General features: G+C 49.1%; 2 protein-coding genes across 2 annotated transcripts in view; one reads left to right on the top strand and one right to left on the bottom strand.

The window, feature by feature from the left end:
- SMIM12 (small integral membrane protein 12) overlaps positions 1-12,356 on the bottom strand; it is a 99,959-nt gene that overhangs the window by 31,008 nt on the left and 56,595 nt on the right. The gene's annotated exons all lie outside the window — the stretch shown is intronic.
- Positions 2,295-4,724, top strand: GJA4 (gap junction protein alpha 4). Its single transcript, XM_049774932.1, has 2 exons — positions 2,295-2,342; positions 3,318-4,724. Exon 2 carries the CDS (start codon positions 3,335-3,337, stop codon positions 4,346-4,348), a length of 1,014 nt encoding a protein of 337 aa, XP_049630889.1. The 5' UTR covers positions 2,295-2,342; positions 3,318-3,334; the 3' UTR covers positions 4,349-4,724.

Raw genomic sequence — 12,356 nt, 5'->3', positions numbered from 1 at the left:
TATTGAGCTATCTCTCTGGCATTAAAAAAATCAATGCTTTAGGGGCCGGAGAGATAGCACAGCAGTAGGGCATTTGCTTTGCAAGCGGCCGACCCAGGACCGACTTTGGTCCCCAGTATCTGCCAGGAGCAATTTCTGAGCACAGAGCCAGAAGTAACCCTTGAGCACCACTGAGTGTGGCCCAAAAAACGAACAACAACAACAACAAAAAAAAATCAATGTTTTAAATAAACTAAAACCTCATGACTATTAGTATGTCCAAAAGATCTTTTACCTAGACCCAAGCTGCCTCACAGGGGCCATCATTCAGCAAGGATCCTCAAGGCTGCAGGAAGGTCCAGGACTATGGCAAGAGTCAGTACAGCTGATTTGTATGGCCACCCTAGTAGAGGAAGGTTAGGGTCAGGTTTCTGGGGAAGGGTGAACCCAGGAGGCTAGGAGACCCATTGGAAGGTCAGTGGCATAGAAATGGCCTAAACAGGATCAGGACAGTGGGTACAGAGCAGAGTAGGGGGTAGAGGGGTGTCTAGAGACATGCCCCAATAGGCATGCATGGCCAGGTTGGGAGCTGGGAGAGGAGAGGTTTCTGGAGAAAGGATGAAGTCAATCAAACCCTGTCCTGCCTTTCCCAGACCCAGGGAAGAATCAGAGTAGGGTAAAGGCAGCACTCTGATCTGTACCCTGCCTCCCTCCTTCCAGAAAACAAGACCAGCAAGGCTGTAGGAGAAGTCTGGTCCAGCCCTCTGAGAGGAATTCTTGGAGAAGAGGCTGCAGTGGGGCATGCTGGGAATGTGCCTCCAGGGACCTTCGTTCTCATGCCCTTTGGGGTCAAGACTAAAGTGGGTGCAGTTGTTAGCTTTGGATATCCAGGAGACTCAAGGAGGCTTGATCCCAAGGGACAGGCCTGAAAGAAAAGGCAGAGCAGCCCTAGGCCGGAGTGTTAAGCCGGGTCTCCCATTCTGGGCCTCACTGTCCTGAAGCTGAGGAAGCTGGACCCTTGCGTAGCCGAAGAATTCTCTTGTGGACAAAAACGGTCCTTTCAGTCACCAGGCCCAGGCCACCTGCCATATTCCCTCTTCAGCCCTTCCTGGCCACTCCTCACCCCCAGATGAACCCATAGACCCTTTCGTCACAAAGTCTCCACCACTGCTTCCTGTGCATCCATGTGACCACTGTGACCCCTGAGCCCGGCGTCTCCAGCCCCACCCTGCAGAGTTCATCTCTGCTCTCCTTGGTTGTTAGCAGGAGAAATACACACTTATGCAACTTCTCCAGCCTACAGTAGGCAGACTTAATCCAGCCCAGCTGCCTCCTCTCCCCTAGGCCAGCACCCAAGTAGGCGAGCAACTGGCCAGGGCTCCAGGACCTAGGGATCCCAGGACCTTTTGCTGGTCTTGGTGCCTTGAATGTTCTTTCCTGCCACCAAGCTACCCTGCTGTCTCTTCCAGGAAATAGCCAGAACCAAGTCCCAAGGGGGTCATTTCAGGAGAACTTTCCATATTTATGCTGCTGATGCCCAAGGGCCCGCCCCTTCGATCCCAGCCTTTTGTGCCTGCACCCAGCCAGTGAGTGCAGAGCCAGAGACCACTTAGGTGGTTTCAGGGGAATCCCTAGACCCACAAAGAGCTGTGGTTCATCACAGAGCTGTAATTTCAACCCCTAATTAAACAATAGGGGTTTAATTCTGTCTGCTCCTTCCATTCCCTTGGACAACACATCACCATACAGGGTTAGGGACAGGAGATGAGCAGCCAATCTAAATAAAGGTAGTGTGAACCCCTGACTGTGGAGCCTGCAGGGAGTGGGGCGCAGAGATTCCAGTTCCCCAGACCCTCCAAAGTCTAATGAGCCTGGTATTGGGGTGTCTGTTCCTTCTTGCCAAGGACAAGAGCCTCTCCCACGGTCAAGGAAAATCTTCCCCAGCAGGTACCCCATGGCATCCCAGCCCCCAGCTCCCAGTCCCTCGCCCCATACCGCAAGCAGTGCCACCACAGCGCTTGGGGTTCAGCTAGGGAGCTGGCTACTACCGGCCCCCTGTGCTTCCCCAGGAGGAGAGTTCTGGAGAACCTGCACCCCAGAGGATAGGTGGGGAATGGGGAGGGGGTGGAGAGGGGTCTCGGCGTCACCCACCACCACCGCGCAGGCATCTCCAGGCTCTCCCCTGCCAGCGGCGCCTCCCAGTCCCCGCCCCCGGCTGTGAGCCCCGCGATCCGACGCTTCCTGCCCCCACCGGCCGCCCGCCCTGAGCTATTTAAGGCGCCCCCGCCGCTGGGCGCCGTCCAGCGGGGCTCGCGCAGGCCATCGCGTGTCCCACGCTACCGGGGCTGGCCGGCAGGCAAGCGGTGAGTTGGGCTGGGCTGCACTGGGGGAGTGGGGTGTCATCTGTCAAGGATCCAATGGGAAGGGGGTGCTTGTGCCACCTGTTGGGGGTTAACAGAAAGGGGTTGCCTGCCTTCCCATCTGATTCCTTCTATCAAGGAGGTCCCGAATGTTGGTCTCCAGATTCATTGGAGAGAAGACCCAGGTACCAGATATCATCCCCCCCGGCTTGCTCCAAGCAGGAGCAAGGGGACAGGACTTAAGCCCAGGTCTGGGCTAGAACCTAGCTAACGGTTTTCTCCCCCTTCCCACATCCAGCCTTCCTTCCCTCCTAGGAACCCTGTTCTCTGCCCCCACCCCACCCCAATCAGAGTAAAGCAGCCACAGATGCAGGCGCTGCAGAGAGGCAGGATCAAACCTCTCCTGGAAAGTGCTGACAGGTGGATTGAGTGCAGGTGCGGCCTTCGTGCCTCCAGCCCTCCACCTGCCCTCCAGCAGAAGCTCAAGGTTAGGAAGAGGCCAGTAGGCAGAGGGATGTGTCAGGGAGCAAGGACCCCCCACCCCCACCCTAAGCATATCGAACACACTGTCAGGACCAAACTTTCAAAGCAAAGGGATAGAAGGTTGGCCTCCCTGTGTATCCTTGGAGATGTTCAAGTTCTCTGTGCCTGAGCTCAGGGGCCTCTACCTGAAGCGCATCTCTTGGGACGAGGCTGTGATCTTCCCAAGGCTTCAGGAATTTGGGTACATAGATAGGCGAGCTCTAAAGGGGCTGAGTTGCACTCCTTTAGAGTTTAGGAACCCTGCATAAAGGACTGACTTTATTCTCAACCACTTGCTATGTGAACCCTGATCAGTCCTGACGTGCCTTCAGCCTCAGATTCTCTATTAAGAAGGTGAGTAGGGATAATTCTCTGCAAACTTGTTGCTGGGACAAGCTGAGATCTCTAACTGACTGTATCCTCTGTCTTTCTGTCTCTGTGCTTGTCTGTCTGTAGTCGGAGGCCCGGGAGCCATGGGCGACTGGGGCTTCCTGGAGAAGCTGCTGGACCAGGTCCAGGAGCACTCGACTGTGGTGGGCAAAATCTGGCTGACAGTGCTCTTCGTCTTTCGCATCCTCATTCTGGGCCTGGCAGGAGAGTCTGTGTGGGGTGATGAACAGTCCGACTTCGTGTGCAACACAGCCCAGCCGGGCTGCACCAATGTCTGCTATGACCAGGCTTTCCCCATCTCCCACATCCGCTACTGGGTGCTGCAGTTCCTCTTCGTCAGCACACCCACCCTGGTCTACCTGGGCCACGTCATCTACTTGTCCCGACGTGAAGAGAGGCTGCGGCAGAAGGGGATGGAGCTGCGGGCGCTGCCCACCAAGAACTCCCAGGTGGAGCGTACCCTGGCAATCATAGAGCAGAAGATAGCCAAGATCTCCACGACGGAGGACGGTCGCCTGCGGATCCGTGGGGCACTGATGGGCACCTATGTGGCCAGCGTGCTCTTCAAGAGCTTACTGGAGGCTGGCTTCTTGTTTGGCCAGTGGCGCCTCTATGGCTGGCACCTTGAACCTATATTTGTGTGCCAGCGTGCACCCTGCCCCTACGAAGTGGACTGCTTCGTCTCACGCCCCACGGAGAAAACCATCTTCATCATCTTCATGCTGGTGGTTGGATTCATCTCCCTAGTGCTCAATCTCCTGGAGCTGTTGTACCTGACTGGCCGCTGCCTGGGCCGGGAATTGAAGGCAGCCCAGCAGAGTAGGGAGATCACTGCAGCACTCTCAGCCCGGGCTCCGGCCTCAGATCCTTATGCTGACCAGGTTTTCTTCTACCTCCCCATGGGCGAGGGGCCCTCATCCCCTCCATGCCCCACCTACAATGGGCTCTCATCCAGCGAACAGAACTGGGCCAATGTGACCACGGAGGAGAGGCTGGCAGCTTCCAGACCACCCCTCTTCCCAGTCCCAGAGCCCCAGGGTGACAGGAAATCCCCCAGTCGCCCCAGCAGCTCTGCTTCCAAGAAGCAATATGTATAGAGACCCTGGGGCTCATGTCACCCAGCAAAGAGGTCCAGGGGATTCTGGCAGCCTGGGTCACCCTTCCTTTTAGGCAGAGCCAGATGAAGGGCTTGGGGGTGGAGTGGAGAAGTGATTGTTGGCCACACACCCCACATGACTTTATGGCAGATTATCTCGAACGTCCAGGGTCTTTCTGTGCACTGGTTTTCCTGCAGGCACAAGCAGAGCAGTTTCAGAGTTTTTGGCAAGGGTGTTAGGGACCCGCCGGCCTGTCTCCTGCTCCCAAGGGGCCTGAAGTTGATCCACCTCATCCCCTGGAAAGGTCACCTCATCCTTGACTGTTCTTACAGCTAACTTGTTCTCAGAGAAAAAGGCTGGTAGAGGCTGCTGGGTCAGCCTTTCACTCATACAGCCTGGACTGGATTCCCCCCCACATCCTCACCCACTTGGGTCCCAGGGTACCTCCCTCCCTCCCTTCTAGCTGAAATAAACAGGCCTTGATTAAAAGCTCTGTGTCTGCTGTCGTGCTGTGCTGCCAGGCAGAGCAAGGTGGGGCCAGTGGCTATGCCCAGGCTTTTCTGATTCTGCATAGTCTCTTCTGAGGTCCTGTAACCCACCAATCACCACTCTGTCCCTAAACCATCCTAAGTCCTAAACACACACCACCTTTGCAAGTGTCTTAAGTGTCATCCTCTTTTCACCTCTACTCCCATGACATAGCCTGTGCCTATTGCATCAGGGATCAACTCAGCATCTCACCCCACAGTCACCCAAGGTCTCTGTCCTGTGTGCTTCTTCCAGTATCCCCACTCACAAGCATGACATGCCCAACCAGTCCTATCCCTGCACTGTCCAGCACCCCATCTGGTTAACCTGGATGTAGGTACTGGGGGAAAAAGAAAATGTGTCCCTCCTACCTTCACCCTGTCTGCTCTGTACCACACCCCATCCTAAGGAGTAATCCCTCCCCCTGAAGCTAAGATAACAGCAACACTTAGTGGAAGGAACAGTAGGATCTAGGAGAGGAAGCAAATGTTGCTTCTGAGATACAAAACAAAATCTGCAGGAAGAAACATGAACCATCAGCTCTCATGGGTGAGTGAGAGCTCACACTTGACCAGAGGACATGCTATTCAATGAAACTGCAGAGGCCTGGAAAAAAGAATGGGGGAGGGGAGAAGGGTTGCTTTGGGCTTAAAGTGCCTTCTAGAGCAAAGGAGGCCTGGCCTAGGATGAGTCTTCCTATCCCCCAACCCTGGGCCCCTGGCAGGGCTGAGTGGCCCTGTGCAGGGTTGGGGGAAAGCAGAGAAGTGGGTGAGCTGCTGCTCTACTCTACCCAGGTGGACCTGGGGCTGGTGTTAGAGGAAGCTTCTGTCCCCTTTGCTTCTCCTACAGTCATGACCCCTTCACAGCAGCATGGGCATGTGGCCCTTCTGCCAAACCCAGAACTAACTCCTCATATTGCACATCTGTCTGGACACTGAGTCTGATAAGCCCACCCTTAACCCTTGCAGCTCTGCCATCCACGATTCCTCTGTGACCCTGGGATTGATCCAGTTGGATCTGCCTCCTCAAAGGGCCCCAAACTCATGTGGTATGTCCCACTCTCTCCTCTGCCAGCCTGTTCACTCCTTCCCCACACCAGCAAACTCTGCAAATCTTTCCAACACCCCTGTACCCTGGAAAAGGCAGAGCCTGCACACTAGGAAAAATTTGAAAGATGCGTGTTAACATCATTGATTCTCTATTTAAATGCTGCCTCAAAGTTGTACCAAGTCATGAGGTCTTACATCAATCACTTCACTTCTCTGATCTCAGTTTTCTCATCTATAAAAGAGCATTGCCTGCCCCTCCCATGACAAGAAATAAAATAAGAAAACACAGGTGAGTGTACCTGACTCAGAGAAATCTTGCAATAAAATTCCTCTCCCCCTCTGCTACAAAACTTCCCTTAGGAAGCCCTCCTGGACTTCTGCAGCTAATTTCCAATGACAATCTCTCCAAGCTTTTGCTCTTTTTCTCTTCCATCTGGAATCTGGACCACTGCTTAGTATAGTATAAAGTAGTATGAGATACCAGAAAATCTCTAAGACTCCTCCAGGAAACCTTTATTTCTCTCTCGGCCTAATTCATGCCAAGAGATTCTGAACTAGAATGGCAGGAAGTGGGCTGCTCCTGCCTCACTCCAGGAAGCAGAGGGTCTCAATCTCCATCTCCAGGGTAAGAGGCCAATAGAGCAATAGAGATTAGTTTCCTAGATCTCCTGGCCTGAGGCCACTGAGAACCTGTGTTTGAGGTCAATATTCACGCACAAATTTGGAAAGGCAGAAAGAGATTTACATGAGGAGAAGGCAAAGTTGCCTGCTCTGAAGATGTGAGGTCTGGGACCCAGGGTCTTACACCATTGGCAAGACTAGATTTGGGTTCTAACCTGGTGAACCACAAACACCAAGACAATGGTCTTGGCTTGAGGGTACAGAGACTGTGGAGGGTAAGGGAGCACACAGATCAGAGTATGGGAGACACTGTGGAGTAAAGACATAGGCCACAAAAAAATGACCATTAGTTTCTCTCACCTATAGCCACTCCCAAGATAAGATAAGAGAGTACCTCAGAGAAAGGCCCTCAGAGACTGTATTACTGGCTCACAGTTCTGGAAGTCCAAGATCAAGGTGCTGGCAGAATTGGTTGTTTCTGGGGACTGTGAGAAGAACCTGTTCTGGGCCTTTCTCCCAACTTCAGGTGGGTTGACCCCTGACTTTGACAGTCATACGTCCAGTAGAAGTATCACCCCTTCTCGGCCTCCATCTTCCTATCTCTGTGTCATTGGTCTCTCCATAAGAACCCCAGTCCGACTGGCCTTGGCCATTCACATAATTTTCTTCTCATGGGTTAGCTCTGGAAAGAACAGCTTTCCAAATTGAGATACTTTCTGAAATACTCCCTTTGCTGAAGAGGGATATAGCACAACTCATACCAGTCCACCAGCCCCTGTCACCTGTGGAAGAGGCTGAAGAGAATGTAAGAGTGTCCATCAGACTCAGGCCTCTGCTTGGAGATGCAGCCTGGATGATATATGGCCACATCACATCGCAATTCTCTTTGGCCACCTCCTTCCTCCCCAGGCTTATCTCTCAGCAATACCATAATTCAGACTGATAACAGGTCACAGTGTCAGAGTCTACAGTGAGATGGCCTGACTCCTTCTGCCATCTCATTTGACTGAGCCTCAGTTTCCCCATTGTGAAACATAAGGAGCAGAATAGAAGCAGGTAGGTGGTAATTAGGTCTGCAGAGCATTGTGAGAAGGACTTCTGCCCCTGCCCTGGGTCACAGTTTATGAATGATGGACTGTTTGTCACAAATCAGATCGAGTCCTGTGACTTGAATTTATATTGACCCTCTGAGGAGCAAAGAAATGGGTGGGGTCACTTGAGTGCACTGGCATATGGACCCCAAGGTCATCTGTGATATAGGGGAGCATATGAATGTCATAGGCTTCATGCAGCAGAAAGCATAGGTCTCGTGATGGCAAAAATTTTTCCCCACCCAGAATGCTGCCTCACTCGCCCTATCCCAAGAGCTGACCCCCAGAATCTGACCTCAAAGACCTTTGCAGGAACCTTTGTTTATTTTTCACACAAATCCCAGAATGACGTCCAGTTTCTAAAGAATTAGGTGCCTGAGACCTTCTTTCTCACTGACCTTTTCCCCTCATGCAGTTTGTTGTTTGTTTGGGTTAGCTGTTGATTGGTTTTGGGTGGGAGGACACTCCCAGCCATGCTCAGGGCTTACAACTAGCTCTGTGCTCAAGGGTTATACTGTTGGGGATTCAGGGACTATATGTGATATGGAAAGTATAGAACCTGGGTCAGTCACGTGCCAGGCAAGCATTCTACACACTGTCCTATTTCTCTGACTCAACCTGCAGTTTGTCTTCTCTTAATAAATGCTACTCTTCCTTGGGTGTTATTAGAAATTGTACTCTGGTGGAGATGCCTAGACAGAACTGCTTTCCAAATGTCCTATTTCCTTAAAGAAAAGACATTCCAAAAAGTGAAATTACTAGGTCAAAGGCATGAAATTTTAAATTAAAAAGTTAGGGGCTTTTTTCCTGGTTGTGAAAGCCATTTATTTTGACTGATTCCGAAGTGCAGAAATGCCCGAGCAGGTTATAAGATCCCACTGCACAGACAGACTCCACCAGGCCAGAGAGATGGTGGAGGAGGTGAGGCAGGAGACTGCAAGCCTCATTGCAAGCGGAGGATCCAGGTATCTGTTTTAAACCAAAGGGAAGGAAACTTATTATTATTCTCTGTAGAGAACAGACACGAATGGGTAGGGAAGTGCCTTATGGAGTTAGGATGGAAGCACCATAAAGAACAGAAAGGAATGAAGTAGACAATTACATACTGCATGGCCAGATCCAGGGCAATGATGAGGAAGAGCATGTGGGCAGAGGGAACAGTATCTTCTAAAACTTGAGGAAGGGAGAGACTCCACATATTCACTGTTCACGATTATTTCTGAGGGGCTAGAGAAATAGTACAGCCAGCAGGGTGCTTTCCTTGCACATCGCTGACCAAGATTCAATACTTGGCACCACATAGGATTCTCCCAAGCACAACCAGGAATGACCCCTGAGCACAGAGCCAGGATTAAGTCCTGAGTACTGCCAGTGTGGCCAAGAAATAAAAAAAAATTTTTTAATGTATTTTAAGAGCTGGAGAGATAGCACAACGGTAAGGTGTTTGCCTTGCATATGGCTGACCCCAGCCAGACACGGGTTCTATCCCCAGTATCCCATATGGTCCCTCAAGCCTGCCAGTAGCGATTTCTGAGCACAGAGCCAGGAGTACCCCCTGAGCGCCACTGGGTGTGGCTCAAAAAAACAAAACGAAAGATATTTTAAGATATTTTAAGAACTGGAAGATTTTTTTCAGATAAAAATACTAATATTTAATAGTATTATATGAAAGTGCTTTTTTCCATGGCACCTACAGCAGCACTCTTAAAAATTTGTAAATCTGGGGCCGGAGTGGTGGTAATAGAGGTAAGGCGTCTGCCTTGCAAGCACTAGCCTAGGACGGACCACAATTCCATCCCCGGCATCCCATGTGGTCCCCAAGCCAGGGGTGATTTCTGTGTACATAGCCAGGAGTAACCCCTGAGCATCAATGGGTGTGGCCCCAAAACAAAACAAACAAACAAAAATTGTAAATCCTAGGAATTCTTGAGGAAGAGAGCTTAGGAGTCAGGGTTGTGCTTGGCATACACAAGGACCCAAGTTTGATTCCAGCACCACATATCCCTCAGCATTGCCAAGTGCAGCCCTGGAGGCCCCAGCCCTGCTGGGCTTGATCAGTACAATGAAATGTGCAGGCCACTGGCTGATTATACTAGAAGCAGCTCGAGCTACCTAAGGATTGCTGGGGAAGTCCCTTATTATTTTAATTATTTTATTAATCATTCAGGCAAAAATATATATGTGGTGTTTCCTTTCAACACAGAAGCTAAGGTACCTGTGAGGTCAGATATTTTACATTTTCTTCTTAGCGGTTTTATTTCTCCTATGAATTTGGAATTTTTTTGTGTGGTGTTTGGAGGGGCCTTTACTCTCTCTAGTTTTGTTAGCTTCTGGTCAATTTTTGTAAGTGTTTTATAGAGAAAAATGTCAATTCTTTTTAATTTTTTGTTTCTAAAATTATTCTCAATAAATAAATTCTCTAAATCACCATAAGATATATAGGTACAAAGTTATTCATGATTGAGTTTCAATCATACAATGTACAACACCCTTCACCAGTGTACATTTTCCACCAATGTTCCAATTTCTCCAATGTCTCCAATTGCTCTCCTGCCATGATTATTACTTTATCTCTTTTCAGCACCCAGTTCTTGCCCAGAAAGATCATTTCCAACTATCATTGTTTTTTTTTTGTTTTTTTTTTTGTTTTTTTTTTTTTTTTGGGCCACACCCGGTGACGCTCAGGGGTTACTCCTGGCTATGCGCTCAGAAGTCGCTCCTGGCTTGGGGGGACCATATGGGATGCCGGGGGATCGAACCGCGGTCCATCCTAGGCTAGCGCAGGTAAGGCAGGCACCTTACCTTTAGCGCCACCGCCCGGCCCCGCAACTATCATTGTTATAATGGTTCCTTCTCGGCCCTAACTGCACTCCTCCACTACTTGTGGCAATTTTCCTAGCATGGGCTGGTTCTTCTAATACCATACTATCTTTTTGTTTTGTTTTTGTTTTTGTTTTTAGGTTACATCCAGCAGCGCTCAGGGGTTACTCCTGGCTCTATGCTCAGAAATTGCTCCTGGCAGGCTCAGGGGACCATATGGGATGTTAGGATTTGAACCACCGTTCTTCTGCATGCAAGGCAAATGCCCTACCTCCATGCTATCTCTCCAGCCCTCATACTATCTTTTTTTATATCCCATAAATGAGTGTAATCATTCTATGTCTATCCTTTTCCCTTTTTTTTTTTTTTTTTTTGTTTTTGGGTCACACCCGGCATTGCTCAGGGGTTACTCCTGGCTGTCTGCTCAGAAATAGCTCCTGGCAGGCACGGGGGACCATATGGGACACCGGGATTCGAACCAACCACCTTTGGTCCTGGATCGGCCGTTTGCAAGGCAAACGCCGCTGTGCTATCTCTCCGGGCCCCTATCCCTTTCCCTTTTACTCAAGAAATGCTAACTCTTTATCTGGAACTATTTTTGTTTTTAAAAGTCACTGTATTATTTTGTCCTCTTTAATGTTAAATTTATCAATATTTTCCTTATCATGCTTACATAATTTCTCAATTTCTAGATATTTCTTCAGATTTAATTAAGATTTTATTTACTAAGACCTTATACCTTAACCCATCTTGAACATTATAGGGAGGGAAAATAGTTGTTAAATAAAATAAAAGAAAGGATTAATAAATTTTAGCAAGTAATATAAGGTGAAGTGTTTACTTTGGACAAGAGCTATGGTTTAAACATAGAATACTTGCCTTGTTGGGCCCGGAGAGATAGCACAGCGGCGTTTGCCTTGCAAGCAGCCGATCCAGGACCAAAGGTGGTTGGTTCGAATCCCGGTGTCCCATATGGTCCCCCATGCCTGCCAGGAGCTATTTCTGAGCAGACAGCCAGGAGTAACCCCTGAGCACCGCCGGGTGTGGCCCAAAAACAAAAACAAAAAAAAAGAATACTTGCCTTGTATATATGAGGCCATGGGTTCAATTTTCAGCATTAATTTCCAGCCATAATTGTAATAGGGGAGAGATAAGACCTGGCTTAAAGCATTTGCTTTGCATGCAGCCAATACCATCTTGATCCTCTGCATCACATAGGATCCTCTGTGCACCCCAGGAGCGAAACCCTTGAGAACAGAGCTTAAAGTAGCCCCTAAGCACTGCTGGATATGGCTCAAAATCTCAAAGATGATTATACTAATAATAATATTAACAATATACAAAATAAAGGGCTAACTGACCCCCTTCACTACTAATGCAGTCCTTACTGAACTTCAACACTAACCCATAGTATTGACTGGAACATTTATAATATTTTTAACCTATAAAAGTTTATTTCTAGACTGCCTATAGTTCTATTTCATTGAGCTGTAAGTTTATATAATGCCAACACTCTTTTTCTTTTTTTATTTATATAGCTTTACAATGCTTTTTAGTATCTGGTAGAATATGTAGTCCCTTTACTACTTAACTTTCCTAGAGAATCCTGGAAGTCAGAGTTATATTATCCAGTCAAGGACTTGGAGGAGTTTTCCTGGTGCAATGAGAAAGATCAAAATAAATCCCCAACAACACAGTTACTAGGTCCCAGGGGGAACAGCTTGAATGTCATAAATGATGCCAATCAAGGGCCCCAAACAATCACCTGGGACATCCATGCAGCTTCTTAATAGCCCTTTCTTACGAAGGAGCATACAGCCAATTCTGCTTGACATTTGAGAAAAACATCTTTTAAGAGTCTGAAACAAATAAATAAATGGAATAAAGAGAACAAGAAAC

This window comes from Suncus etruscus, chromosome 6 (assembly GCF_024139225.1).
Source record: "Suncus etruscus isolate mSunEtr1 chromosome 6, mSunEtr1.pri.cur, whole genome shotgun sequence".
Taxonomy (NCBI): Eukaryota; Metazoa; Chordata; class Mammalia; order Eulipotyphla; family Soricidae; genus Suncus; species Suncus etruscus.
Note: the sequence above shows the minus strand (reverse complement) of the source record. Positions and strands in the feature narration are given on the sequence as shown.